This window comes from Canis lupus, chromosome 5, assembly GCF_048164855.1.
Source record: "Canis lupus baileyi chromosome 5, mCanLup2.hap1, whole genome shotgun sequence".
Classification (NCBI taxonomy): Eukaryota; Metazoa; Chordata; class Mammalia; order Carnivora; family Canidae; genus Canis; species Canis lupus.
In genome coordinates, this window is record NC_132842.1 from 36,417,369 (window position 1) to 36,443,150 (window position 25,782).

Consider the following 25,782-nt stretch of genomic DNA (forward strand, 5'->3'; position numbering starts at 1 on the left):
TGACCAAAAAAAACACCTAATATTAGTGAAATAAATGTGTCCATGAGGGACACAGAGAGAGGCAGAGACATAGGCAGAGGGAGAAGCAGACTCTTCACAGGGAGCCCAATGCGGGACTCGATCCTAGAACTCTAGGATCATGACCTGAGCCGAAGGCAGACGCTCAACCACTGAGCCACCCAGGTGTCCCAATGAGAAATAATATTAAGCAAATTATTCAGTGGGACAAAAATGCTTTTCCTGTTTTGACCATCTACAATACATTTGAATTATCTGGGAGAGCCCTTAATTCTATCTTCTGCACCTTGAGGATAACAGAATGAGAAATTTTATCTCCAGTCAGGAACTAAAATCCATGCAAAGAGGGGGCAATTAGGAGAAACCCTTAGAGGATTAGGAAAAAACAGGAGCTGTGCAGTCAGTAGTAGCTATTTAGGATACCCTCCTCCCTGCCTTCTTTTCTTTCTGTTCGGATCCTTCCTCGCCAACCCATTTTGCCTGCTATAATCTCTTCTTCCTCTGTCTTGCCTCTTCCTGGCATTACTTTACTGCTCTTTTACCATCCTGAACCTTGGATTAAACCTAGCTCAGGTAAGAACTTAATTACTTTAAAAATATGTGAGGGATATGGGAGGTGGCAGCATGGGTTCAGTGGAATAAGACAAGCCTAAATTCTGTTTTTGTTTCTGTTGCTTGAAGCTTCATGATCTTAGGCAAGTCATTTTTCATTTCTGGGCTTCACTTTCCTCAACTGAAAATAAAATTGAACATAAATGAACCCAAAGAGTCTCCTAGTGCTAACACAGATTTTCTCCTTTTTCTTGTGAATGAGAATATATGAGATGAGAATACTGAAAGCTAATAGAATGTTTACATTACTGAGGTAATGTAACCAACTATCATTGATTCTCACATGGAATCAGAAGCCTGCTGTTGTGTGGGACAGTACTGATTTTGAAATTTTAATAGAGTCAGAAGAAAACCTTGCACATTCATAGTGAGACCTCAGATCATTAAGAAACATCCTGCTGAGGCATAGATTGAACCCCATGAGAATAACAGCTCTTTCAAGGAATACAACTGATATCATCGAGGTTTCTGGACCCATTTATTTCAAGTAGTAGTGTAATAAAATTCCACCACCAATAAAATTATTGATGTTTAAGTCCCTTTAAACCTATTGTGGCTACAGTGTGCTGACTTGCCTTTTTATAGGCCAGTCTCCTTCCTTCAGTCCCTGCTCTCAAAGGGGAAATCCCATCACCTCAGCTAACCAGACCGAAGAAGAGAGTTGGACAGCCAATGGTGGCCTCTCCTAACCAGAGGTAAGAAATCTCAAGACTTGGAACTACAATTTTCAACTCTTCCTGTAGCTTCTGGCCAAATCCTCTTCCCATCTTCAAAGTTAGCCCATAAGGGAACCATCCTCAGTTTGAGGTGGCTTGTAGAAGGGGAAAGGCTGGTCATATTATAGTTTCAAGCCAAACAAAAAGGAGTAGTTAGTAAACTTGATTCTGTCCCACTGTTCAAGACCTTTGGACCACATTGAAAACCCAGGAAGTAGCAAATAAGCCTGTAGGAAAACAGCTTCTGAACATCTTGTTCTCTAACTAGCCCTAGATCTCTTCTACCAAGAAGTGTTGCTGGTTGTGACGTCTTTCCAGTGGACCCTGTCCTGGAATGAGGGGCTCTGAAAACCCCATATTTTCTATTCATCTTTAAAGATTTGTCACCATTTGTCATCAGACAGATTCTTCACCTTTACTTTATTCTGTAGCAAGTGAATGAGAGAAAGATAGTTTTAAGTATCCAGAATTTATGTGCATTAAGACCACATCCAATAAAGAGCAGAAGACTGGGCTCTAAGTCCTAATTTGGAAAATAGGATCAGCAGTCTCAACACCAGACTGCCAAACCTGTTTTGATTACTTTTATCTCCTGCTTTATCTTCATGGTATTGGTCTAAGTCCAAAGTAGTTTGGTAGCAGAGACCTGATATTCCCTTAAGGGCTTAATCAGTTCCCTGGGGTTGGAGCCTAGGCATAGATTTTTTGTTTTTTGTTTTTCTATTTTTCTGTTTTTCTTTTTCTTGTGCTTGTCTGTATCAAGCTCACATATTCTAATGGGTAATCAGTGTTGAGCCTCTAAACTCTTGGTCCTTCATCCAAATTGCATGCATGATGTATCTGGCTTTCTCTCTAAGGCCAATGATCTATCTCTTGTTCCCTAGCCTTTAGAGCACACACAGCACCTCAAAACAAGCTTCTAGTAGCCGTACATAGTAGTGGTAACTGCTGCTGTCATTGTGTAGTAGAGATGAACATAAGAGTGACCTCACTTCCACACTGATCCTTCTTGAAAACTCTGGACACTTCTCAGCCTCCTTTGGTGAATCCTCTTCCTCCACTACCCCTTAAATAAATGTTGATGTGCTCAGGCCTCTTCTTAGGCTGTATCTTCTATCCCAGTGATCTCATCCCACACTCTTGGATTTCACTCCACCCAGATCTCAGTCACTAGCCTAGATTTCTCCCCCTGAGCTTCAGACCCATAGATCTAACTCCTTGCCATGCTGTTCCATCTCAGCATTCCACACGTTATATATTTCCCAATATAAGACAGGCTTCTCTCTCTCTCTCTCTTTTTTTTTTTTTTTTTTTTTTAAGATAGGCTTCTCTTATTTTCCCCACTTTATTAGGGGCTGCTGCTACCACCAAGACTTTTAAGTCAGAAGACTGGAAATTATCCTAGCTTAACTCCTTCTCTCTCACCTCACCCTTAATCAGTCACCTTATCTTTCCCCCTCTGTGTATGGGGATCCTGACAACTTCTCTCCATCCTCATAACCACTGCCCTTCTGTCTACCCCGTTTCACTAGGCTAGAATCCTCACCTTCAGTCTCATGGTCCTCTATCCTATTCCTCACTACCCCCACAAGACTTACCTCAAAAACTGAGTTGTGGGGGATCCCTGGGTGGCTCAGTGGTTTGGCGCCTGCCTTTGGCCCAGGGCACGATCCTGGAGTCCCGGGATCGAGTCCCGCGTCGGGCTCCCGGCATGAAGCCTGCTTCTCCCTCCTCCTCTGCCTCTCTCTCTCTCTCTCTCTATGTCTATCATAAATAAATAAATAAATATTTTTTAAAAAAACTGAGTTGTGATAGACAGCTCCTCACAGTCTGCTCCCAAACCTTACCCTCCAGCAGTGTCAATCAAGACCCTTCTTTTAGGCATACATAACTTTGTAAGATGTTCAAAAATATTTTGGAACAATAAAATATAAATATCCTTGTTACCTGAAGTGTTACTCTAAGGACCTACAGAGCTGAGGGACTGTATCACCTGGGACCTAGAAGCTCAGGTCCTACCCCAAACTTACTATATCAAAATCTTCATTTACAACATATCCAAGGTGATTTTTATGCACATTAAAGTTTGAGAAGCATTGAGTAGTAAAACACTTTTTTTTTTTTTTTTTTAGTGAGTGGAGAAATCAAAGCTAAGGGAAAATATGATGAAGCCAGAACTGAAGTAACATTAATATTGTTAAATGCATGAAATCCAGTGGTCTGTACTTAATTGGGGGGTGAATCGTAATACTGATTTTAAGGAAGACCCCTTGACCAAATCAAGGTGTTTAGTATGTGTAGGTACTAGGTTTAGTACTTTCTTCTCCACCACCCTTCTCCTGCCTCCTTTCATATCACTGTGACTACATCAAAAAAATCCTCTAAGGCCAGACTCTCTGATCTTCCTTTCCAGAGAGCTAAAGACCAAGCCCTTCTCACCAGCCCCCTGCCTTTCCTTAGTTTCTTAAAGTTAGTTAGCTATATCACTTCTGCTAAAAAGGCTACCATCCCTCTCTGACCTTCCCCTTCCTGCTGTGCACCAGGCCATAGGGCCACTTTTTACCCTGTACTGTAATTGATTAATGGGAGGCAGTCCCCAGCTGTAAGGAAGGGCACAGGTCCTGGCATCAGATACTCTCAGGTCTGACTCCCAGCTCCCCCTCCTATAAGATAGAACTCTCAACCAGGGACTTAATCTGGGCTTTCCTTTCCTCACCTGTCAAATGTGGCTAATAATAGTGCTTTACTGTACAAAACTGTTGAGAGAAATGGGTGAATTAACACAGGGCAGTAGTGTGTGCTGTGCCTTACCGGTCCTGGCACCCGGTTTAACCAGTAAATAGCTGAATGGCTACAGCCCTGAGTCAGGCGGCCAGTGTTGAGCCAGGAGGATGCAGGCCTGTGCGGAGGTCCGAACTCCTTTCAAGCTTCCCCTAGTCAGGCGGCCTGGAGTGGGGCGGGACCGTCGGGTTGAGTGACGGCTAGCGGCCCGCCCCGGGCGTGACGTCATCCCGGTGTTGCTGCGGCGCACGTGGTCCACTGAGTCTGCTTCTGAGTTAGCTGCACTGGGCGCCCTGGGCTGGCGCCCCTGCCGACTGCCGTCCTGCTCGCTATGTCCACATCCACGAGCTGCCCGATCCCCGGAGGCAGGGACCGGCTGCCCGACTGCTACAGCACCACGCCGGGGGGCACGCTATACGCCACTACCCCGGGAGGTCAGCAGGCCGGGCTGGGGGTCCGCGGGCCCTGGGCAGGCCCAGCGCGGGCGTCCTGTGGCGGGCTGGGAGAGGGGAGGTGCAGGCCTGGGATCCTCGCCGCAGGCCCCTTTACAGGCTGTAGCTTTTGCAGGGGGTGGGAGGGTGTTTGGAACTGAAGGCCGGTTCAGTCCCCTGAAACTTCGAAGTAAATGCACCGTGGCCTAAAGCCTAGCTCCTGGGTGACTGTGGACTGAACTCCCCACTGTGGCCTGGGTTTTAGGTGCCCCTCCCGACTTTGCCGCCTGGCATTAGGACCCAGAGCCCGAGCTGAGCTTGACCTCAGCAGGAAGCACCAGGTCTCCCAAAGCGGCTAAAGCAGGACTCAGGCAGTTGGGGCCAAAAAGCCTTGAGTATCTGCAGGTGGCTGGCAGCTGTTTGGTTGGGCTGATTGCCTGGGATCTTGAGTTGCTGGGCTCTTGGACCCAGGTTTCCTGCCACGTGGAGGCAGAAGGGAGGGGCAAGAACAGGGTAGGGCCCTTTGAGAACAGAACCGGGGCCAAGTTTCTTAGGCTTGGGCTTAGCCTGATAGGACTTGGGAGGGGTCAGGGTAAGTAAGAACAGTCTGTCCCTGTTTCACCGAGAAAGCAGCTGTCCAGAGAGCACACCTTCTCCTTGCCGGGTACCCAAACCCAGATGGCAGCAAGGGTGAAATCTGCTATTTGGCCTCTTGAGCCAACTGCCTGAAGGGCTAACGACCCCCGACCCTACAGAATTGGGAAGCCCCAGATCCAGCAGAGCCAGACAGGAGCAGTCTTTAGTACCTGAGTTCTCCCAAGTTTTGTGCTCCTCCTTAGAACTGAGACCTGAAGCTTCCCTAAACCAAAATACCTGGACCAGCTGGGATGCCCTACTTGCTTTATGGCACTTAGCCACATCTTGGTTAGACCTGGAAGTCTTTTAAGTGCTCTGAAGGCCAGTCAGCTGAGACCCTGGCCGGTCTGCAGAGCAGTAGCCCTTTAATACATGGGGAAATGTGAGTTCCAGGTCCCTTAAAAGCCTGGGTATGACACCCTATAAGCTCTGTACCCAAGCTCCAGCCTCTTACCTAGTTCCTACCCCTTGACAGGCACCAGGATCATCTACGACCGAAAGTTCCTGCTGGAGTGCAAAAATTCACCCATTGCCCGGACGCCGCCGTGCTGCCTCCCTCAGATTCCCGGGGTCACAACTCCTCCAACAGCCCCACCCTCCAAGCTGGAGGAGCTGAAGGAGCAGGAGACAGAGGAAGAGATACCCGGTAAGGAAAGCAGGGCCTAAAATTAAGAAATACCGGAGTCCAAATGCCCCTGTTCAGTAGAGTGAGGGTTTAACAGTGAGAGGGGTTTCTGTACTGATGCTAAACTTGCTGAGCTTGCAGACCCTCAGCCCATCAAACAGTCCCTGTCTTCTTTTTCTCCAGATGACGCACAATTTGAAATGGACATCTAATCCAGTGCAGATGATCCTGTGTGGAATTAGAGGAATCCCTCATACCACTGCTGCCATCACCTCTTCCTGGTGTATTCCAAACACCAGGTGGCCTCATAATCTGGAAGGGAGTGACTTGGTGTCGGGCCTCCCTTAGTTCTGAGGCAACTAGACCAGGGATACGAGTGGGCAACTTGCCAAGCCCTTAGCTCTTTCCCTTCCGTCTGTAGATGCTCCTCCCAACGCCCAGCCCTCCATCATCAGGGGCTGAGGCTGGGACTAAGGGATGGAGTATGTCACTGTCTAACTGCTTAGTAAAAATTCAAAGAAATGCTTTGACTCTGGTGTTCTCCTTGATACTGACCTTCCCATCTCAGCCACAAAGCTGAGGGCCCCAGCAGACCTGGTGAGGATCAGAGGTCCCCCAGTCCATTCCCAGCTGTCATTAGGTCCACTTTCAGCAGCAGTGAGAGCCAAAGGCAGGTTATGGGGGCAGGCTACAAGAGCTGCCAAGCCATAAACAGCAATAGCAATAGCCTGACCCTTGCCAAGGGCCGTTCTAGCCTTTCCAGGAAGCAACCTTCCTGGAATTGGGCCTCTCCAGCAGTCCCTCCCTATTGATTCCAAATCAGGAAAAGGAGGCACTGCCCTAGAGTTTAACCTTCTCCAGTCCCTCCCATGCTTTTTCTGCCTTCCACCCATAAGTATCGTCCCCTGTTCCAACACTGAAAACCTGTATCCTCCCTTCTCAGCATAATTTAAGCCTCTATGACCCCTTCCATTTGGCTCTCCTGTCCTCAAGAGGGTTAGAAGACTTCAGGGCCCAGAATGAGTTAGCAGCTTACTTGGTGAATCAGTCATGATCCTACCCACCTAACTACCCCCAAGCACGCCTCCAAAAAGTCATGATCCCATGTTTCAGCAATCCAGTCTTCTTCATTTATACAGCTATGTTCTAATCTCTATAGCACTGTATGTCTCAAGGGTAACCAGAGTACAAACAGAGCAGTCTTCTTTTCTTGAGGGAAAAATCTTCTCTATTTGAGCCTCTGTTCTTATGCTGCAACGAAGTTATACAAAAATAGAGATACTCAGCCCAGCAAGGAATATGTGTTTCAGTCTATTTTGGGGGAAAGTGGCAGAAGTAATTGGTCATGCCTAGCAAAGTCATTCATGATGAAAGGAGGAAGAAGAGAGGCTTGTAAGGTACACAGATAGCAAGGCAGTCAAGGATACCATAAGGGACCAGTTTGGCACAAGAAGGGCTTCTCTCTCCTACCCAGACCCCACTATTAAGATGTTTTTTATTAAAACACATGTTATGGGTAACAACACTCTTCCCTGTGGCCCAGGTGGCTGGCACCTCTTCCCCCAGAGATGGGTGGAGCAGGCCAACAATCCCAAGGAGGCAGGCAGTCTCCCAAGTGGTAAGAGGGAGCCAGATGAGAGAAGGCCTCCCTGCCAAAGCAGAGGAAATGGTGTGAAGTGAGTCAGGATCCCACAGGATTACGGAGCCTCTTGGACGCCTGGTACTGTCTGGAACTCCTCAGCTGTAGCTGTAGATGTCTCTTCATTGGCCTCTTCCTCTGAAGACAGGTTCCTCTTTTCTGCAATTAACCTTTTAACTCCCACCATCCACTGACTGACCTCAGTCACATGGTCAACCATGAGTGAGCAGTGGATGTTATCTGCAGCATCCCACTGGTGACTTGAAAGCTCTGAGGAAAGAAGAGCAGGTAAACAAGCAGCTTAGGGCAAAACACCTAGCTCCCACTCTTCTCATCCCAACCAGTCAGAATCTCAGTATCTATTCCAGCTCAGCCATCCATGACAAGTTGAGGGAGCTAGGCTATACCAAAGGACCCAGCCATACCTTGCACCAGGAGAGCCATCCTCTTCTTCACAGACACTGACAGCTTCCCTCCAGCCCACTGCTCCTGCAGCAGAGCCAGGCGTCGGCTGATGTCATCACATACTTGCTTCTGAGAGACAAAAGGGCCCTCCAAGTCAGTGCTGCTAACCCAACAGGGCCAGAGGAAAGACCACACCAAATAGGAAGTGTACATACTTTCTCTGGCCCAGAGAACACTTCATCTGAAGAGTTCTGGTTAGAGGCCCCACTGAGAATCTGATAAAACTTACACATCTCCCAAGAAAAATCCATGTATGGCTAGAATTTTAAATTTTCCAGTTTCTCAGATCCTCAGAAACTCATTCTGTAGTGCTATTTTACAAACAAGGAAACTAAGGATCTCGGTCCTTTTATCATCCCACTAGTGTGCCAGGGCTTATTACCTTTGTGTGGCCACGGCAATCCTCCAGTGCCTCTTTCAAAGGTTTGAGCACATCTTCCAGCAGAGTTTCAGATTCCATCACTGGGAGATTTGCTGGCTTCACACTGGAGGCAAGATAACTCCCCACAGGAGGGGGCCTGGAAGCCTGACTTGAAGGAGGTGGAGGCCCCATTGGAGGGGGCCCCTGAGAAGTCTGGGAGGCAGGGACTGAAAAGGTAAAAGCAAGATCAAGCACACATGGCTGGGGATCCCTGGGTGGCGCAGCGGTTTGGCGCCTGCCTTTGGCCCAGGGCGCGATCCTGGAGACCCAGGATCGAATCCCACGTCGGGCTCCCGGTGCATGGAGCCTGCTTCTCCCTCTGCCTGTGTCTCTGCCTCTCTCTCTCTCTCTCTCTGTGTGACTATCATAAATAAATAAAAAAAAATAAAAAAAATAAAAAAAAATAAAATAAAAGCACACATGGCTGAAACGGGTAAAAAGCTCGACTCTAACTTCATCCCTTGTAGAGGGCTACTCTCTAGGACAACTCATTCACTCAGAAATGTGTATTTATGAAGTCTCTACCACATGCCAGAAATGTGCAAGGCACCAGAGATAGAGTAGTAAAGCAGACGGATTAGGTTCCTGACCTCAAGAGAGCAGAAATTCTAGGGAAAGGAAAATACATACAAGAAAATTATAAGTTATGCTGCATGTTACAAAGAAAACATGATGTAATGAGGAGGAACAGTAGGGGCACCTGAGCAGCTCAGGCCATTAAGCCTTGGACTCCTGATTTTGGCTCAGGTCATGAACTAATGGTTGTGAGATGGAGCCCTGCGTTTGGCTGGATGCTCCTCGTGGAGTCCACTTGAGAGTCTCTCTGCCCCTCCCCCAGCTCATGCACACACTCTAGCTCTCTCTCTTTCCTTCAAAATAAATAAAATCTTAAAAAGGAGGAGGGAAATAGTACAGAGAACTACCTAAAGTCAGTGTTTAAGGAAGGCCTTCTCAGGTGACTTACAGTTTATCCATGCTCACCTATTCTGTGGCATTTGGCAAGTTACCTTTAACCTTAGAGCTTGGGTTCCTTTTCTGAAAAATGGGGATATCATGGTAGTAGCACTTCTTTCACAGGGTTGCAGTGTTGATTAAGTGAAAATATAGGTGCAACTGCTAGAGTAATGTGTAGCAAAAATTGTTCACAAAGTTAATAGCTAGTGGATAAGCTCAATACTCCCATGAAAACCATGTACCTGGCTGAGGTAAGGGCAGTGCCTAAAAGGCAGAGTTAAGTCTTGACTTGTTCAAGTTACATAAACCAGCACCATGTGGCTGGAAATTATTAACCCTGAAGAAGGCAGTGTTAGCTATCTCTAGAGAAGCAGGCAGGGGTCCAGACCATATAGGGCTTTGGAGGAGTTTGGTCTTAAGCTTAAAAGTAATGGAAAGCCACTGCAGGTTTATAAAAAGCAGGGATGATATGACTAGACTTGTTTTTTAAGACATTTGCTCTGTATGGTCTGTGAAAATGGATAATAGGTCAAGAATGGAGGCATGGACAATAGCTGAGAAGTTAATGGAATAGTTCAGGAAAAAGAGCAGACGAAGGGAAATGGAGTGGTCTGAGCTTTATTTAGGAGGAGGAAGCAACAGGACTTTTGGAATGGAATGAGGGAGAGGAGTCAAGGATGACTCTTGGTCTCTGCCTGTAGTAATAGGATGGTGGAAAGCCTGTGGAAAAAGAGAAAACTAGAAGAAAACAGTCATTTGACTTCTAGACATCAACATTCACATGGATGATTAATTCATCTTGTTCAGTTTGGCCTCTCAAGTTTCTCGAGCTCCTTGCCTCCAATGATTTTCCCCACCCTTCCACAAAGCAGTCGCTTACTGCTCTCTGCTTTGTTCTTAACAACACTGTGCCATCTCCAAAATCTGACCACCTCCTCTATCCTTCCAGCCCAACCAATCAGAGTTCATGCATTAAAATCATTCCCTTATAGATACTCTTACCTCACTTATCCCCTCCCACTGTCCCACTTTCCTGGTAAAACCAGCTTGTCCACACTTGTTGGAAAGAAAAACAGAACCATGCTGTTCATTTACACTTCAAATTCATGGGTACAGGGATCCCTGGGTGGCACAGAGGTTTGGCGCCTGCCTTTGGCCCAGGGCGCGATCCTGGAGACCCGGAATCAAATCCCACTTCGGGCTCCCGGTGCATGGAGCCTGCTTCTCCCTCTGCCTGTGTCTCTGCCTCTGCCTCTCTCTCTCTCTCTCTCTCTCTCTGTGTGACTATCATTAAAAAAAAAAAAAAAAAACAAATCCATGGGTACAGGGGCACCTGGGTGGCTCAGTTGGTTGAGAGTCTGCCTTTGACTCGGGTCATGATCCCAGGGTCCTGGGACAGAGTTCCATGTAGGGGCTCCCTGCTCTGCAGGGAGTGTTTCTCCTTCTGCCCCTCCTCCTACTTGTTCTCTCTCTCACACTTGCTTTCTCTCTTAAGTAGATAAATAAAATCAAATACATTCATGGAAAGGTATTCAACACTGCCTGGAATTCCTATCCTTTGCCTCATTTTTCCATTTTTTTCAGAACTCTTCACATTTTCTCTCTGAGTTTTTCTATCTTCTCCCCTTACTTTTCCTTTCCCTGCATTCTACATATGACCCCACCTCATATTTCACTGAGAAAAGAGAGGCCATTAAACAGGAACTCTCTCTCATCTTCCCATCACCTTTTCTACTAATCCATCAGTACCTGTGGCCACTTTCCTTCCTCCTCTGATAGATAAGGCCATCCTTCCATACTCATGCCAGCCTCTTGTCTTCTCTAGGCTTGTCTCCTGCAGTTAGCCTGTTTTCTTACACCATCGGTATACAAACATGCTCTAGTGTTTTACCATCTTAACAAAAATTCTCCCTTAGGTCACATTCCATCCTTAGTCACAGCCTCATTTCTGTCTCACAGCAGAATTTCTTGAAGGAGCTATACGGTCTATAGTTAGTTTCTCTACTTCATTTTACATTCTCTTCTCTGGTCATTTCAGCTGGGTTTCTACGCTTACCTCTCCACAACTGCTTCTGTTAGGTAACCAGTGTCTGTGTAGTTTAGCAAATCCTTTTAGCAGGCCCCTTTTCTCTGATCTGACCTCTCACATCATCCATCATAGTCGAGTCAAAATTTTATTCTGTTGGAGTAAATTTTACTTTTCTTCTTGCTTCTTTAGCTATTTCCCAAGCCCCTTTAAACTAGAACCTTGAAATGCTAGAGAGCCTTAGGGCTCTGTCTTGGATCCTCTTTAGGGTTCTATCCACAATTCTCCTTAAGTACCTTATTCAAACCCACAATGTCAAACACCATCCAAACGATCATGACTCATTTCTGCAATTCTGGCTTAGACCTCCCCACAGTAGCTGTCCAGATTTAACAGGCCAAGACAAAGCTTGCCTTTCCTCTCTCCCCAAACCTCTTACCGCCCCCCATTTCCTGGTTTCCCATATCTATGAACAATACCAGCTAGTTCCTCAAGCAAAAAATTTAAGTTATGTTGATGCTTCTTTCTCACCTATATCTATTCCTGTTGAGTTCCTCAGTAACATATGCCATACCCATCCAATTCCTGCCACCTCTATACTGCCAACTCTAGTTCGAATCATCATTAAATCTTGCCCATATTACTGAAATAGCCTTTCCATATCTTCCCTAAAATCCTTTCTCCATGTAGCAGGCACAGTGATCTTTCTTAAGATGTGCATCAGTGTTTCTCAACCTGGGGATATTTTGACCCCAGTGCAAATGTCTGGAGGCACTTTCGGCTGTCACAACTGAGTGAATGCTACTGGCATCTAGTGGGTAGAAATCAGGAATACTGCAAACATCCTACAAAGTACTAGACAGTCCCTGGCTGGAACAAAGAGTTATCGGGCCCAAAATGTCAATCATGCCAAGGTTAAAAGACCATGATTTATGCGGCGCCTGAGTGGCTCAGTTAAGCGTCTGAATCTTGATGTCAGCTCAAGTCATGACCTCAGGGTTGTGAGACTGAGCCCTGCATTGGGCTCTGCGCTGGGCACGGAGCCTACTTGGGATTCTTTCAGTCCCTCTGCCCCTCCCCTGCTCACTCTCTCTTTCAAAAAATAACAGGGACACCTGAGTGGTTCAGTGGTTGAGCATCTGCCTTTGGCTCAGGTCGTGATCCTGGGGTCCTGGGATTGAGTCCCGCATTGGACTCCCCGCAGGGAGCCTGCTTCTCCCACTGTCTGTGTTTCTGTGTCTCATGAATAAATAATTTTTTAAAATCTTAAAAAAAATAGGGGATCCCTGGGTGGCGCAGTGGTTTGGCGCCTGCCTTTGGCCCAGGGCGCGATCCTGGAGACCCGGGATCGAATCCCACGTCGGGCTCCTGGTGCATGGAGCCTGCTTCTCCATCTGCCTGTGTCTCTGCCTCTCTCTCTCTCTCTGTGACTATCATAAATAAATAAAGAAAAAAAAATATTTAAAATCTTAAAAAAATAAACCCTGGTTTGTGTCATCATTCCTCCATAGTGCTGAGTATAGACAACATAGGGTTATTGAAAGAGCTAAATCTGAGCCTCTTTGCTGGGGCCATAGCTCCAACTGTTCACATGAGACATGCTCAAAAGTAAAGGCATCCCTCTACTTTGAACTTTTCAATGGCTTCAATTTACACAGATTAAAATATAAACTCCCTATCCTGGTTTACAAAGCCCACTATGATATGGCCCCTGCCTGCTTCTCAGATTTTAATTTCTCTGACTTAGCCCACTGTGCTCGAGCCATTAGGTATTCCTTCAGTCTGATTTGGCCAAACTTGCTCTCAGGGCCTTTGTGCTGGCTGTTTTCAGTGTGTGGAATGCTCTTGCACCTGAGTCTTTACGTGGCTAGATTTTAACTATTCACTTTAATGTCAGCTCCTCAGCCATCTAAGTTACAGAGTCACTCTTGCATTACCCTGTTTTCTCTGCAGAACACTCACCACTACTTCATTTGTCTATCTCCAAAGCTAGAGTATAGCCTCGCTTGGAGATAGACATGGAAACAAACCTTTTTTATCTTGTTCACTGCTGTCTAGTTTGCCTCAAGCAGTGCCTGGCTGAGAGATACTCAGTAGGTAACAATGAATGAATAGACACATTAAATCTGGATGCTTACCATATAATCAAGTGAAGATGTAGCCAGAGACAAATGAATATACCACTATGGTATTCCAGGAAGAGACACAAATTGTTAATAAAATGTGAAAACAATTTGAGAATAAAAAGTAGATCTAAAAAAATCCTAAGTCTGGATAAGCTCACCTATAATGAAAGCAAAGAGGGATTCTTTTCAAACTTACCACTTACTGACCTAGGCAGAATTTGCTCGGAAAAGGGCTGCCCTGTGCCCCGTTATGGCGTTCAACCTCTCGGGAAGAGACCTCCGAGGAGTAAAAAGGGCCCTCGGGCCAGGCTTATCCCCGGCACCGCCCTGTCGGCCGGTCTCCGCGCGTGGGACCCCCACGCACCTCTGGGAGAGCCATCCTGGGGAGCGGCGATCCTTTTGGTGAGCGGGGTGCGCTTAGGTCCACCGGCCAGAGTCTGCAGCCCGTAGGAGAACTGAGGCGGGTCGTTCCAGCCACGCTCCTTGTTGCCTGCGGAAGCGAGAGGACACATGAAGCGAGCCTGGGGAAGACGAAGGCTCTACCCCCCAGGGCAGCAGCTGCCCTTGGCCGGGGTGGGGGACGACCAGCGCCCCTAGGCCGCCGGCCGCGCTCACCCGGCTTCACGTACAGCTCCGCCATCTCCACTTCCTCAGGGTCCGCAGCCCATGGCGTCACTTCCGGGGCGGCCGCACACCCGCGGGTCCGGATGGCCCCGGCCGCCCGGAGCCCTCTAGGTTGAACGGCTGTTCAGAAAAGCCGGGGGCCGTCGTGGGGACACTGCGCCTGCTCCCCGAGGAACTCGAGCTCCCGCTAATACCGCACCGGGGCTCTGATCACAAGGCACTAGAGGACGCGGTTTTCCAGGAGGCGGCGCTCCAGAGTCCGAATGCCCGGTAGGTTCAAACTGTCACAGTTGCCCCGGAGACCAAGTTTTAACCACCAGCAGCTCCAGCCCCACAAATGCCCCTGTGTGATCTAGCCAGGTGGAATCCTAGAACCTCACCGCTGCCCGGCACATCTATACTCTCTAGGCTCAGTAATTTTCCTTCAGGACTTAGATGTCGATTCTTCAGGAAGCCTCTAATGCTTTGGATCAGGTTAACCCCCTGACCCGAGCCTCCACAACCTTGAGATTTGCTAGTTGTACTACATACTGTCTTCTACTTTAGCTCTTGTTCGGCTCCCCTTCTGATGATCTCATATTTTATATCCCCACTGCCTAGCACACAGACCTTAGAAATTACATTTGTTTAATGAATGAAATCAATTTCCAGGACGCCTGAGTGGCTCAGCGGTTGAGTGTCTGCCTTCAGCTCAGGGCATGATCCCGGAGATCCAGGATTGAGTCCCACATGGGGCTCCCTGCAGGGAGCCTGCTTCTCCCTTTGCCTGTGTCTCTGCCTCTCAATCTGTCTCTCATGAATAAATTAAAATATTTTTTAAAAAATCAAATTTCCACCACACACCATGTCCCCATGTGACTACAGGCAGCCACCAACACACCAAGCACAGACACAGACACTCACCTCACACAGGTATTAACCCCCAACCCTATCCCAGGCCCCATATACTCACACCTAGTGAGGTCACTGAAGGATTTTTATTTGTACTGATTTGCTATAAAGTGTTGCTGAGGTAGAGCCAACTGTCCAGGATTGGACAGGGGCAAGGAACACAGGGACCCAGGGAAAGGACAGTCAGGGGCCTAGGTTGTGGTGCAGGGCCTCTCAGTCATCTCTATAAACATTGAATAAATTGGGCAATAAACAGAGGGTAGGCAAGAGCCAGAGGGGCAGGCAGAGAAGGCTTCAAGGAGTGAGAGGCTACAGACCCCTGAAGTATGAAGGGGTATAGAGTTGGGCATGGACCCAGAGCCTCCTTACCCAGTCCTCCTGGATTAACTTAGGGCATATGGAGCAGAGAAGGTTTCAGACGGAAGGCATCAAGAAAAGAGAAGACACCCCGCTTTCGAGGGGCTGCCCCTGCACCCCCAACCCCTCCTTTGAGCAGGGGGAGTGGCAGGGGACCTCCTGGGGAGTCCACAGAGCTGGTCCGCTTGAGCCGCAGGCGGGCACGGGCCTGGGCACCCCAGGCCTTGCCTCGAGCTGCAGAGGCCACAAGACACTTCTGGTACTGAACCTAGGGAAAAGGGGAATATGAGGATCCAGCTCCTTTCTGCCCCTGGGCTCCCTGAAAACATCTGCAAAACAGGGAACTGGCCATGGCTTCAGTCTGGTATGAGGCTGGTAGTTGGCCCCATCTGGAGCCCCTACGACACTCCCTGGGAGCTCAATAACAAAAACAGAAAAGGACATTTAGGAGGGCTTGGCATGTGCTAAATGCTTCACATAATCTCACTTAATCCAAAGTTATTTATCAGGTATTATCACCATTTTGCAAATGAGGAAATTTTGGCTCAGAAAGAATACACGACTTGCCCAAAGTCACCTAGGCAAAAAATGGTACAACTGGAATTCAAACTTATAATATACCTTAAGTGATCTTCTTAATCCATAAATTTAAATTCACTGCTCAAGACCTTTCAATGTCTCAAAGCGACTTGAGACAAAATAAACTCACCCCACAATCTCTAAGTTCTTCCATGACCTGGCGTCTGCCATTTTTTCTGCTCTCACTTCATCTGCCCCTTTGCGCTCCAGATACACTAGATTCATTTAGATACACTTACCCACTAACACTGCACTCATCTTCACACCTGAAGTTCCTTGTATTTGGCATACCTTTGGTCCCATCCCCTTCACCTAACTTCTTCATTGGACCTTCAACTCTCACCTTTCTATCACCTCTTTCAGGTAGCTTTCTGCAAGGGGCCATCTCCTCCATCATCATGTGGCATACAACTCCCTTCTGGTCTGTGTCTGATCTAACCTGTGTGTTTTGTGAGGGCAAAAGCTGTGCCTTCTGTATCAGTGAATTCCCAGGATCAGGTATGGTGGCTGGTACCCTGTAGACACTTGTATTTGTTGAGGAAAGAGTGAGCTGAACTTAAGAGTAAGCATCCCACATTCCAATGTGCACAGAGGCCAGGAAATAACCTAAATGAGACATACAGGAGAAATAGTGCCCACCCAACCTCGAACAGCCCCTATACAATTCCAGCTGAATGTTGAAATTTATATGTGTGGGACCAGGATCAGAGTCTGCTACTTTAAGAGAAACAAGAATAGCAATTAATACATGAACTGCCCTGCTTCTCTACATTAGCAACTAACTTAAACTTATTAAAAACAGCAGGAGGGACAAATAAAAGAGTAGTTTACTGTAGTCGGCCTAGATTACTGGCTTGTGATTTCTGGAGAGGGTACCAATCCTGAGCCCCAGTTACCAGTACAGAACAGCTGAAGGGCAACCCCACCCACCCATTCCCACCTGTAACTCACCATGCAAGCAGCCTGCACAGCTTCAGAGAGTCCCCCTGCATGGGGCTGGCACCAGAAGGCTGCACACTGGAAGCTCTGACGGCCCAGGTCAGCAATGAGGCCAAAGGTGTGAGGGTCACGGCCAACACCAATAAAGGTCACAAGGCGCACAGGGCACTGCCACAGTGGTTCCTCCTCTGCACCAGCTTCTGCCTGCCCACACCAGGCCTAGTCACTAGAGGACTGGGCACTGGTTGGACCCACTGAGCTCTTCCAATAGCAAGCAATGAGCCCCTCAGCATCCCTCCCATTCCTCCACAGCCCCCAACTTCACCTTCTTCTGGTACCTGAATGGGATGTGCAGTCATGAGAGAGTCAGACACACTGAGCATGGCAGGGACCCAAGCATCCTGGTCCCCCCGAGTGGTGAGGGTACCAATGGCCTCATTCAGCACGTCCATGCCTGGGGTGGGGGGGGACATGCCCACCATGGTGTCTTCCAGGCGGAAAGAAAGAAGGGATCTGCAAGGAGTGTCTAGGCCCCTCTGACTGACTTGGGATTCAGAGAGGTGGCAATAGAGGGGCTGGAGCTAGGCTTAGAATCCTGAGTTGGGAAGGATGGCACATTCTAGGCCAGACAAGGCCATGAGAGCACTCTGAGAAATGGTGGTAGATCCTACCTTAACCACCTTCTCTGACCTCATCTAGCCCGCCCACTTCCTCAGCCAGCTCAGTCCTTACCCATGGCTTTGGTGACTGGCAAGGTCCCCATGTACAATGCTTCATACTTCTGAGCAGCCTGGCTCACTGCATCCAGCAGCTCCACTGAAATGTACACATAGGAGCTGGCTTCCATACTCTCTCAGTGACCCCTCTTACCCACCCTTCTGAGATTCAGAGCTAGTAGAAGGAAGGCCACTGATGCTCCTCCAATTCAGAGCTTGGGATCCCTGGAACCAGCACACATTAGAAATCCTACGTATCCAGGGAAGGACTAAACAACCAGGACTAAACAACCCAAACTTTCACTAAAGTAGCCTCTTAACTGCAATGCAGCACCTCCCTCCCCATACCTTGCCGTGGTAGATCTTCTGGGGAGATGGGGTCTAGAGAGGAGCAAGGGGAATCACGGGAATCACCACTGACACCTACTCGCTCTGACAATATCTAAAACACAATGCAACCAACATGAGATACAAGGAGACAGAAGAATTGAGGTAAGGTAATACTTCCCTGACCCAACCACCTTAGAAGCTTCAGACCCATACCCACATTCCCTGCCCCACTCTTGGCCCTTACCTGGGCACAGAGCCCATGTAGGGCACTGGCAATGGCCTTGGCAGGGACATCACAGCGAAACACATGGCACTTGAGCATACAGCTGTCTTTGTCACCCGCCACAAAAGCGAAGTCCCTGGTAGGGTCAGAGATGGGGCTGGGGCAGGGACAGGGGCAGAAATTGGGGTAGGGTAGAGGCTGGGTAGGAGGAGGGGCCTGTAGTGCCTAGAAGAGACTGGAAAGTCAGGCAAAGGACATGGGGATGGAACAGGGAGGTAAGGGCTGGGGCTCAAGGCACCGGGCTGTCACTCACCTGTCTCTGTTCCGGAAGCATGTGGGAGCACAGGAGAGAATCAGCCCAGCCTCTCAGACTCAACCCCATCCGTCCCTGAGGAGCTGGGCCCACCCTCCCCAACCAGGGCTGGACCAGGCAGGGGAGGCAGAGCTTGGGTCCATGTCAGAGGATCTGTGTCCAGGGGTTCAAGTACAGAGGATCAGCATCAGTGGGGATCATAGCCTGCAGGAGGGAGGGAGGAGCAACTATCACTTGGGGGGATGCAGGGGTCCTCACCGGCCCTTGGAGCTGCCCACACCCCACACACGGATGTGCACCAGAGGCTGGCAGTGGATTAGACTATGGTCCAGAGGATTCACCAAGCTCATGGCATCCTTCTTTAGGATCATCAGCATGTTCTGGCCCTGCCAAGGAGAGGTCAGTCTGAAGCTCAGATCAATGTGGTTACCATGGAGAACAGGCAATTCAGGGACAGCTGTCTCTGCTGGGCCCTAGGCTGAATCCCTTGAAGGGACAGCCAGCTCACCTCACCCCAGGCACCATCTGGGGGCTGGCTGTGGCTACGGCTGCGAGTCTGGGCCAGTTGCTGGATGCAGTTATTGACTGCAATACTGCTCTTCCCTGGTACCAGATCCTCTTCGGGTACCTCTACCCAGCCCAGGGAGCGGACTGCAAAGCACTGACGGGTTAGGGGAAAGGACAGGACAGCTCTGAGTGAGTGGAGGTGGACATGGAAGTGGAACAGTAGAGTAGGATGGGAGGTGTTGCAGGTTCCACACGCATGAACCTTCTGGTATACATGCCCTTCACCCTTGATCACCTCTTCTCAGCCCGATCCCACCCCTGACCTTTCCCTTGGAACAATCCACCACCCCCACCACCATTCCCTGGGCTGGCCCTCAGACCCAAGACACTACCTTAGCCCCTGGCTCCATACTCTGGATGTAGGATTCTTCACCATACCAGGACAGAGAGGTCCTGGAAGAGAGTAGAGCTTGTAAGGGGACCACACTTCCTACAAAAGGGAGAGTAGTGAAGCCCTGACTACTTATTGGGCATGAGATGTGGGATAAGTCCCAGAACATAGTGCCCCAAATATGTAACCAGAGTGAGAGAGGGCCTAGGACACATTAAATAAATGTAACAGTGTGGTTTAAAATTTGAACAAAACTTCAGGACATAGGATGTAGAATAAAAGTTGTAAACATTGAACAGGATCCAAAACGTGGACCAGAACTCTAAAGTGAGACAAGACACTCTAGAACACTAAACAGGAACTTCCATGGAAAGAGCTTAGTACAGTGACCAAGATCTAGAACATGACTTATCAGTACCCAGAACAGGGAAGAACATGTAGCAAAACAGAGCATGGAACAAGGGACAAACTTCAAAATACTGAGAGACTCAAGAAATGCAACAGAGACAAAAACCTGGGCTTGAAAGCAGAATGTGAGTCCAGTTGCATCTCTGAGGGCCATGGAACCCCAAGCCTTTCATTCTCCCTGGCCTGTCCCTGTTACCTGCGGTCCAGTGAGCTCTCCAGGCTCGAGAAGGATCTCCCCTTGGGAGGCCGAAGTCCCCAAATCCCCTCCGTCTTCTGTAGAGAGGGAACTAGGTCAGTGTGGCAGCAGGCCTACAACCTCACATGGGTTCAGACCCCCTCCTCACACTCCACCTACCGTGCCCGGGTCCTCTGCATCTCCCGTCTCCCAGGTTGGGCGCTGCCACTGGGTGCTGCCACTGGGTACATGCCAATAGTAAGTACCTGCAGCATCGCGTATCTTCCTCCAGCCAGGGGGCAGTCCTGGCTCCCCCTCAAGACTCTGGTCCCCCCACAAGTCGTCTACAGGAACAGGGATGGGGACAGGAAACACGGGATTGGAGAGGGAAGGCATATTCGTGGGTTCAGAACAACGCTCTGTCAGAACCCTCCCTCCATCCCGAAGGGGACAATCCTTAGGCTGGAGATCCAAAATGTCCTTTACAGCGCAAAGATCCAGGGTTCATTTGTCCCCTGGTCCTTACGGTGAAACATACCCCGTCAACTCCCTCGTTCCCCCTCAGCTCCCGATCCTCCCATCGGGCCCCTCCGTGCACACCATCGCAGTTGACCAGAATGATGGCCAGCATGTAATCCTTGCCCAGCATAGCCCCGACCGCGTCCCCGCCGGCCTTCGCCGGCCCGCAAGCTCAGCCCAGCTTGACCTCCGGAGCTGCTGCGCCCACAAGCCCAGCCTCTCTGCGTTGGCTAGGCCAACCCGCGCCGCACAAATACGGGGCGGGGTAGAAGCCAGGTCCCAGGGGCGGGAAAGGACGAGCCAGAGCAGCGCCGCCCGCGGAGGCGGCGCTTGTAAACAGGCGTCTGGATCCCCAAGTGGGTGCGCCTTTCCGTGCGTGGCTCCGGGAAAAGCGCAAAGAAGCCAACGCACCAGCTGACCTCATGGCGCAACTGTGAGCTCATCGAGGGGCGGACGACCAGCCAGACGAACGTGCACAGCACGCATATGCGTACAAATGAGCTCATCGCGCCCAGTTCGTATGCGCTCGCGGACACTCATCTCGTGTCCTGCCGGAGGGGTCACGTGGAAGTACCCGAGCGGAAACCGCCGCGCTCGGCAGTCAGGGGGAGCACCTCCACCCTTTCCAAAAAATGTCCCGGAAATGCCTTCGCCCTCAGTAAAGATGGCCGCTGCACTTGGCGCGAGGAAGGCGGGGTTGCGCCTGCGCTACAAGTTCGCCGGGGAAGATGGCGGATGACAAGGTGAGTGAATGTGGGCGTTATCTGCAGTGTGGGGTGGTCTTCACACCCTTTTAGTCCTTGAGAAAGGCGACACTGGCCTTTATCCTGCCTAAAGGTGTCCCTTATGGGGTTTTAACTCTTGTCGGGTTTATACTCTTGTTGACTGCCCTCAACGCTGGGGGAATGGAGTAGCGGAGCGCTACATGAGGCAAGCAGAGCTCGGCATCCCCCAGGTGTCCTCTCCGGGTCCTCTCAAGATCCTTAATTACTGGCACGCACTCCGACACACTTACCCTGACATACTCCTCCTCTTTTGCATTCCCTAGTCCCCGAAATCTCCCTCTTAGAAACACGATGTTTCCAAGTCACACGGATACGTGTTCTCGTTTAAACTTTTGGCATACATTGAATTTCATACTTTGAGGTGATCAAAGGCGCTCAGTTCATTTACCCACAATCCTGCAGACAGCCACCCCACCCCCACCCCAGCTAGTGCATCCAGTTACACATTGTTTGGGAAGCCCAGGCAGAAATCAGGTTTATCCTAGAGCGTCCATGAAACTGCCTCAGGTCATTTTTTACCATTGGTCTGAAGTTCTGCACGGTTCACACATCTAAGTACTTAGTAGTCTCTGTGTTAGGCTTGGGGACCAAGTAGGCAAGACGGACAGCTTGCCACTTTCAGTAGCTTATAGTCGAGTCAGTAGTGCGTGCCTGATAAATCGAAGCTGTTCCTCTTGCCTCCATACACACTGCTTGCTATATAAAATTTTGTAAGGGTTGTCACAGATGCAGATCTCATCTGTCACCCCCTCCGTGGCCCCCGTGTGAATTCAGTTTTCAATGTCTTTTTTTCTGGTGCCACGTCATTATGAGGAAGTTTTTATAAGAAGAGATGTCTCATCCTCACACCCCGACCTACCCAGCCCGATAGACCTGAGCAGGGAATGGGGCTGCATTAACCTGCTGCAGCCGATTTCCCTCTTGTTCTAGGATTCTCTGCCCAAGCTTAAGGACCTGGCATTTCTCAAGAACCAGCTGGAACGCCTGCAGCAGCGTGTGGAAGAAGAAGTCAGCAGTGGTGTGAGCCAGGTAAAGTTGTACCTGCCCACCAGACTTCATTGCCCTGTATGGTATTGAATGGGTAATAGAGGTTTATTCAGCAAATAGTTATTGAGGGCCAGCTCTTTGTGACTCCAAGGAAAGTCTCCCGAAGAAAATGAGACTAGAACTGGCGTCTTAAATAGGAATTAACTAGGTAAAGAGGAGAGGAGAGAACATTTCAAGCAGATAAAATTACATATGTAAAGCTCTCATGGTGGGAAGTAGCCTGATAAATATGATGAATAGTTTAATTTGGCTGCAGTAATGGGGGAGCATTAGGAAGGGAGGCTGGAGAAGCAGGCAGGGATCAGACTCCTCAGTGACATCTCCGTAGATTTGTGGTGTGGGGTTCTATGGTTGGAGCCTTCTAACCACAGGGTTCTGAGATTGTGTGATCAGGACCCCTAGATTCTTTTTCTGCCTCCAGAATCTTAAAAATCTTTGGAGAGAATACTACAGCTTTCCAGAGTAAGGAGGAGCAGGTGGTGGGATGCTCTAGGGCCAGCTTGAGTAGCTTCTAGATAATGAAGGAAGACCCTGGCTGAATTTTCTCCTTCATTTCACTCCACAGGATGGCTCGCTCTTGTCCTCCCCATTCCTCAAGGGCTTCTTAGCCGGCTATGTGGTGGCCAAACTGAGGGCATCAGCAGTATTGGGCTTTGCCGTGGGTACCTGCACTGGCATCTACGCAGCTCAGGCATATGCCGTGCCCAATGTGGAGAAGACATTGAGGGACTATCTTCGGTCATTGCGAAAGGGGCCTGACTAGCTCTGGATCCCATGGGGGAGAAAGGATGAGCACCTCTGGCCTGCAGGTAGAGGCCTTTCAACCACAGACACCATATTTGGCTTCCCTACCTATCACCCTTTTGCTATCTCCAGCTTGCCCACAGCCTTCATCTTTGCTTTCCTTCCTGCAGAGGGTAAGTGGTGGCTTATCAGCCAGCAGTTTTTGGACGCCCCTCCTTAACCCCAAAGAAGCCACCCGAAAACTGTGGCTTCTAGAGCCACCAGCCCCTTTCTTTTACATCCCTGACTGTGGAGTTTGCTGCTGATTCTGATTCTCAGTATACTCTCTAGCAATGTACCACAGCTCCTCCCTCCGGAGAGCTGGCTCCATATTGATTTTCCCCAAACTTGATAGAATTCCCATTGCCCCCTTGCTAGCCACACAAGCCACCCAGGGTCTGGTTTGGGCATGAGTGTAGAGGACGGGGGTATGCCAGGCCTGGGCCGTCCCAGGCAGGCCCGCTGGACCCTGATGCTACTCTTATCCACTGCCATATATGGTGCCCATGCCCCATTACTGGCACTGTGCCATGTGAACGGCAAAGTGCCCTTCCGGCCCTCCTCAGCTGTGCTGCTGACCGAGTTGACCAAGCTACTGTTGTGCGCCTTCTCCCTCTTGGTGGGCTGGCAGGCATGGCCCCAGGGGGCCCCACCATGGCGCCAGGCTGCCCCATTTGCACTATCAGCCCTACTCTACGGAGCTAACAACAACCTAGTCATCTATCTTCAACGCTATATGGACCCCAGCACCTACCAGGTGCTGAGCAATCTCAAGATTGGAAGCACGGCCCTGTTCTACTGCCTCTGTCTCCGGCACCGCCTCTCTGCACGTCAGGGCTTAGCACTGCTGCTGCTGATGGTGGCAGGGGCTTGTTATGCAGCTGGTGGCCTCCAGGACCCTGGGAACACCCTTCCTGGATCCCCGTTAGCAGTTGCTGCTGGCCCCATGCCCCTGCATATCACTCCACTGGGACTGCTACTTCTCATCCTGTACTGCCTCATCTCAGGCCTCTCGTCCGTGTACACAGAACTGCTCATGAAGCGACAGCGGCTGCCCCTAGCACTTCAGAACCTCTTCCTCTACACTTTTGGTGTGCTCCTAAATCTAGGTCTGCATGCAGGTGGCGGCCCTGGCCCGGGCCTCCTGGAGGGTTTCTCAGGATGGGCAGCGCTTGTGGTACTGAGCCAGGCAGTAAATGGACTGCTCATGTCAGCTGTCATGAAGCACGGCAGCAGCATCACACGCCTCTTTGTTGTGTCCTGCTCACTTGTGGTCAATGCTGTGTTCTCAGCAGCCCTGCTGCGGCTACAGCTCACAGCTGCCTTCTTCCTGGCCACACTGCTTATTGGTCTGGCTGTGCGCCTGTATTATGGCAGCCGCTAGCCCCTGACCACCTCCACCTGGACTCCTGACCCTGAAGATTGGCCACCATCAGAGCCACCTCCCAGGCCTCCCGACCCTTCCTCAGCAGCCAGCCCTGTAACAAGTGCCTTGTGATAAAAGGTGGGGAAGTGAGAGCAGCCAGGTTAGTCTCTAGAAGTGGGTGAATGAAGGGTTACCCCAGGAGACTGAGTTTAATTAAAGAAACTTCCCAAAAGTTCGTCTAAGGAATTGGGGGAGCATCCATACCTCAGCCTAAAAATGACCCCATCTCCATTGGAGGAGACTCCCTGCCTCATCCTGCATGAATGCAGTTGTTTCAAGTGGGGTGTGGACAAAAGTTGGCTCTCCTTGCCTCCTGTGGTCACCCCAGCAGACCCATTGCCCCCAGGCCTGATGACAGCTATTCCACCCCAGCTTTGGTACATGAATCCCCCATTAGAGACATTCATCCCCGCACCATAATGCAAGAAACCCTATTGCTACCCAGGCCTCTCTTCCAAGCTCCCTTGGCTCCAGCAGCACCTGGAGACAATGCCCCCTGCTCCCTCCACAGTGCTGCTCTCCATATCCACCCAGCTTTGTTCTGGAAACTCCAGAGAGGGCTGGAGCTTGACCCATCTCAGGGAATGTTGCCCCTGGGCCCTGGCTTAAGGCTATACTCCGGATCTCTGCTCACCCCAAGGGCCCTCTCAAAGCCCACTGCCCCCTCTACAACTCCTAGGAGGTACCATTCTTCTCACTCTGGGTCCTACCCCTGCCTAGCAGTGTCCTAGCTCTCAACAGCTTAGGGAAGCTCTACACAGAGTAACCTGGAACCAGGCACAGGGAAATTTGGTATAACTCAATCAGTGTCTCTATGTAAGCAATAAGGTCTTAATAAAGTATTCTGGGGTGCAGGTTCTGCAATTGACTATGATAGTCCTACGTCTTCTGTGCTTAATAGCTTTGCTGAAACATAATTTTGTTCCCCTGGTGCCCTGAATGTCTTAATGGCAGAGTAACTTACAGGCTAGGAGAAGACACTGTTTTCTCCTAGTTGTTGCCAGGAGTGTTATCTTCTTTAGGGCTCTATGGAGTGGAGACTGTTCTATCATAGAACTTCCCAAATTTCTCTGAAGTACAAAACGTGGGTCCTAGGGAATTCAGAGGAATTCTTGGAAATAGAAGGTACTGGGCCTGGCAGGACAAACTAGATTTTAGGCTAGAGAACTCATGGGTTCAATATGGCTTTGATTCTCATTTCCTCTGGTTCCCTCACTGATAATCCTGTCATCTCTTCTCATGGCCAGAGGGACATCAGGCCCTGCTCCTTGGAAGAATACCTAGTAAGTTTAACATAACATAAAATAATTTTCAAAAGG

General features: G+C 49.6%; 5 protein-coding genes across 14 annotated transcripts; 3 read left to right on the plus strand and 2 right to left on the minus strand.

Annotated features, from left to right (window-relative positions):
- Positions 1-867: 867 nt before the first annotated feature.
- EIF4EBP3 (eukaryotic translation initiation factor 4E binding protein 3) lies at positions 868-6,341 on the plus strand. 2 transcript variants are annotated; one of them, XM_072826150.1, is made up of 4 exons: positions 868-1,094; positions 1,216-1,325; positions 5,670-5,840; positions 6,003-6,341. In XM_072826150.1, exons 1-4 carry the CDS (start codon positions 1,050-1,052, stop codon positions 6,004-6,006), a joined length of 330 nt encoding a protein of 109 aa, XP_072682251.1. In that variant the 5' UTR covers positions 868-1,049; the 3' UTR covers positions 6,007-6,341. The 2 variants fall into 2 exon arrangements, with proteins under 2 accessions (XP_072682251.1, XP_072682252.1); XM_072826151.1 differs by lacking the exons at positions 868-1,094; positions 1,216-1,325 and adding an exon at positions 4,324-4,561.
- Positions 6,342-7,109: 768 nt separating this feature from the next.
- Positions 7,110-14,330, minus strand: SRA1 (steroid receptor RNA activator 1). The gene is made up of 5 exons (XM_072826147.1): positions 14,066-14,330; positions 13,815-13,940; positions 8,306-8,511; positions 7,884-7,992; positions 7,110-7,728 (listed from the first exon to the last, which is right to left on the minus strand). Exons 1-5 carry the CDS (start codon positions 14,088-14,090, stop codon positions 7,517-7,519), a joined length of 678 nt encoding a protein of 225 aa, XP_072682248.1. The 5' UTR covers positions 14,091-14,330; the 3' UTR covers positions 7,110-7,516.
- A 702-nt stretch (positions 14,331-15,032) lies between these two features.
- APBB3 (amyloid beta precursor protein binding family B member 3) lies at positions 15,033-20,984 on the minus strand. Of its 8 annotated transcripts, XM_072826143.1 has the most exons (13): positions 20,504-20,827; positions 20,084-20,247; positions 19,925-20,001; positions 19,322-19,382; positions 18,931-19,083; positions 18,681-18,808; positions 18,131-18,266; positions 17,905-17,998; positions 17,573-17,656; positions 17,179-17,327; positions 16,853-17,044; positions 16,341-16,507; positions 15,457-15,590 (listed from the first exon to the last, which is right to left on the minus strand). In XM_072826143.1, exons 1-12 carry the CDS (start codon positions 20,550-20,552, stop codon positions 16,379-16,381), a joined length of 1,416 nt encoding a protein of 471 aa, XP_072682244.1. In that variant the 5' UTR covers positions 20,553-20,827; the 3' UTR covers positions 15,457-15,590; positions 16,341-16,378. The 8 variants fall into 8 exon arrangements, with proteins under 8 accessions (XP_072682241.1, XP_072682238.1, XP_072682237.1 ...); XM_072826140.1 differs by lacking the exons at positions 16,341-16,507; positions 20,504-20,827 and adding an exon at positions 20,834-20,984 and having other exon boundaries at positions 15,033-15,590; XM_072826137.1 differs by lacking the exon at positions 16,341-16,507 and having other exon boundaries at positions 15,033-15,590; positions 18,131-18,245; positions 20,504-20,826.
- Positions 18,341-25,332, plus strand: LOC140633508 (SLC35A4 upstream open reading frame protein). 2 transcript variants are annotated; one of them, XM_072826148.1, is made up of 3 exons: positions 18,341-21,165; positions 22,138-22,241; positions 22,820-25,332. In XM_072826148.1, the coding sequence occupies exons 1-2, from the start codon at positions 20,909-20,911 to the stop codon at positions 22,229-22,231; spliced, it is 351 nt and encodes a 116-aa protein (XP_072682249.1). In that variant the 5' UTR covers positions 18,341-20,908; the 3' UTR covers positions 22,232-22,241; positions 22,820-25,332. The 2 variants fall into 2 exon arrangements, with proteins under 2 accessions (XP_072682249.1, XP_072682250.1); XM_072826149.1 differs by having other exon boundaries at positions 20,883-21,165; positions 22,138-22,236.
- SLC35A4 (solute carrier family 35 member A4) lies at positions 23,447-25,332 on the plus strand. The gene has a single exon (XM_072826145.1). The coding sequence runs from the start codon at positions 23,447-23,449 to the stop codon at positions 24,419-24,421; it is 975 nt and encodes a 324-aa protein (XP_072682246.1). The 3' UTR covers positions 24,422-25,332.
- Positions 25,333-25,782: the final 450 nt, after the last annotated feature.

What these genes read in the sequence shown, in the direction of transcription:
- EIF4EBP3 (XM_072826150.1), top strand. Translation starts at nt 1,050, where the DNA reads ATGAGAATAACAGCTCTTTCAAGGAATACAACTGATATCATCGAG. An exon ending in ATACAACTGATATCATCGAG is followed by an intron (nt 1,095 to 1,215) that starts GTTTCTGGACCC and finishes GCCTTTTTATAG; the next exon opens with GCCAGTCTCCTTCCTTCAGT. An exon ending in GTGGCCTCTCCTAACCAGAG is followed by an intron (nt 1,326 to 5,669) that starts GTAAGAAATCTC and finishes ACCCCTTGACAG; the next exon opens with GCACCAGGATCATCTACGAC.
- LOC140633508 (XM_072826148.1), top strand. Translation starts at nt 20,909, where the DNA reads ATGCGTACAAATGAGCTCATCGCGCCCAGTTCGTATGCGCTCGCGGAC. An exon ending in GGAAGATGGCGGATGACAAG is followed by an intron (nt 21,166 to 22,137) that starts GTGAGTGAATGT and finishes CTCTTGTTCTAG; the next exon opens with GATTCTCTGCCCAAGCTTAA.
- SRA1 (XM_072826147.1), bottom strand. Translation starts at nt 14,090, where the DNA reads ATGGCGGAGCTGTACGTGAAGCCGG. An exon ending in CCAGGATGGCTCTCCCAGAG is followed by an intron (nt 8,512 to 13,814) that starts GTGCGTGGGGGT and finishes TTACCTTTTCAG; the next exon opens with TCCCTGCCTCCCAGACTTCT. An exon ending in GATGGCTCTCCTGGTGCAAG is followed by an intron (nt 7,729 to 7,883) that starts GTATGGCTGGGT and finishes TTCTTTCCTCAG; the next exon opens with AGCTTTCAAGTCACCAGTGG.
- APBB3 (XM_072826136.1), bottom strand. Translation starts at nt 20,552, where the DNA reads ATGCTGGGCAAGGATTACATGCTGGCCATCATTCTGGTCAACTGCGAT. An exon ending in GTATGGAGCCAGGGGCTAAG is followed by an intron (nt 19,084 to 19,321) that starts GTAGTGTCTTGG and finishes CTAACCCGTCAG; the next exon opens with TGCTTTGCAGTCCGCTCCCT. An exon ending in CTGTGCAGGCTGCTTGCATG is followed by an intron (nt 15,591 to 16,852) that starts GTGAGTTACAGG and finishes CCTTTTCCCTAG; the next exon opens with GTTCAGTACCAGAAGTGTCT.
- SLC35A4 (XM_072826145.1), top strand. Translation starts at nt 23,447, where the DNA reads ATGAGTGTAGAGGACGGGGGTATGCCAGGCCTGGGCCGTCCCAGGCAG.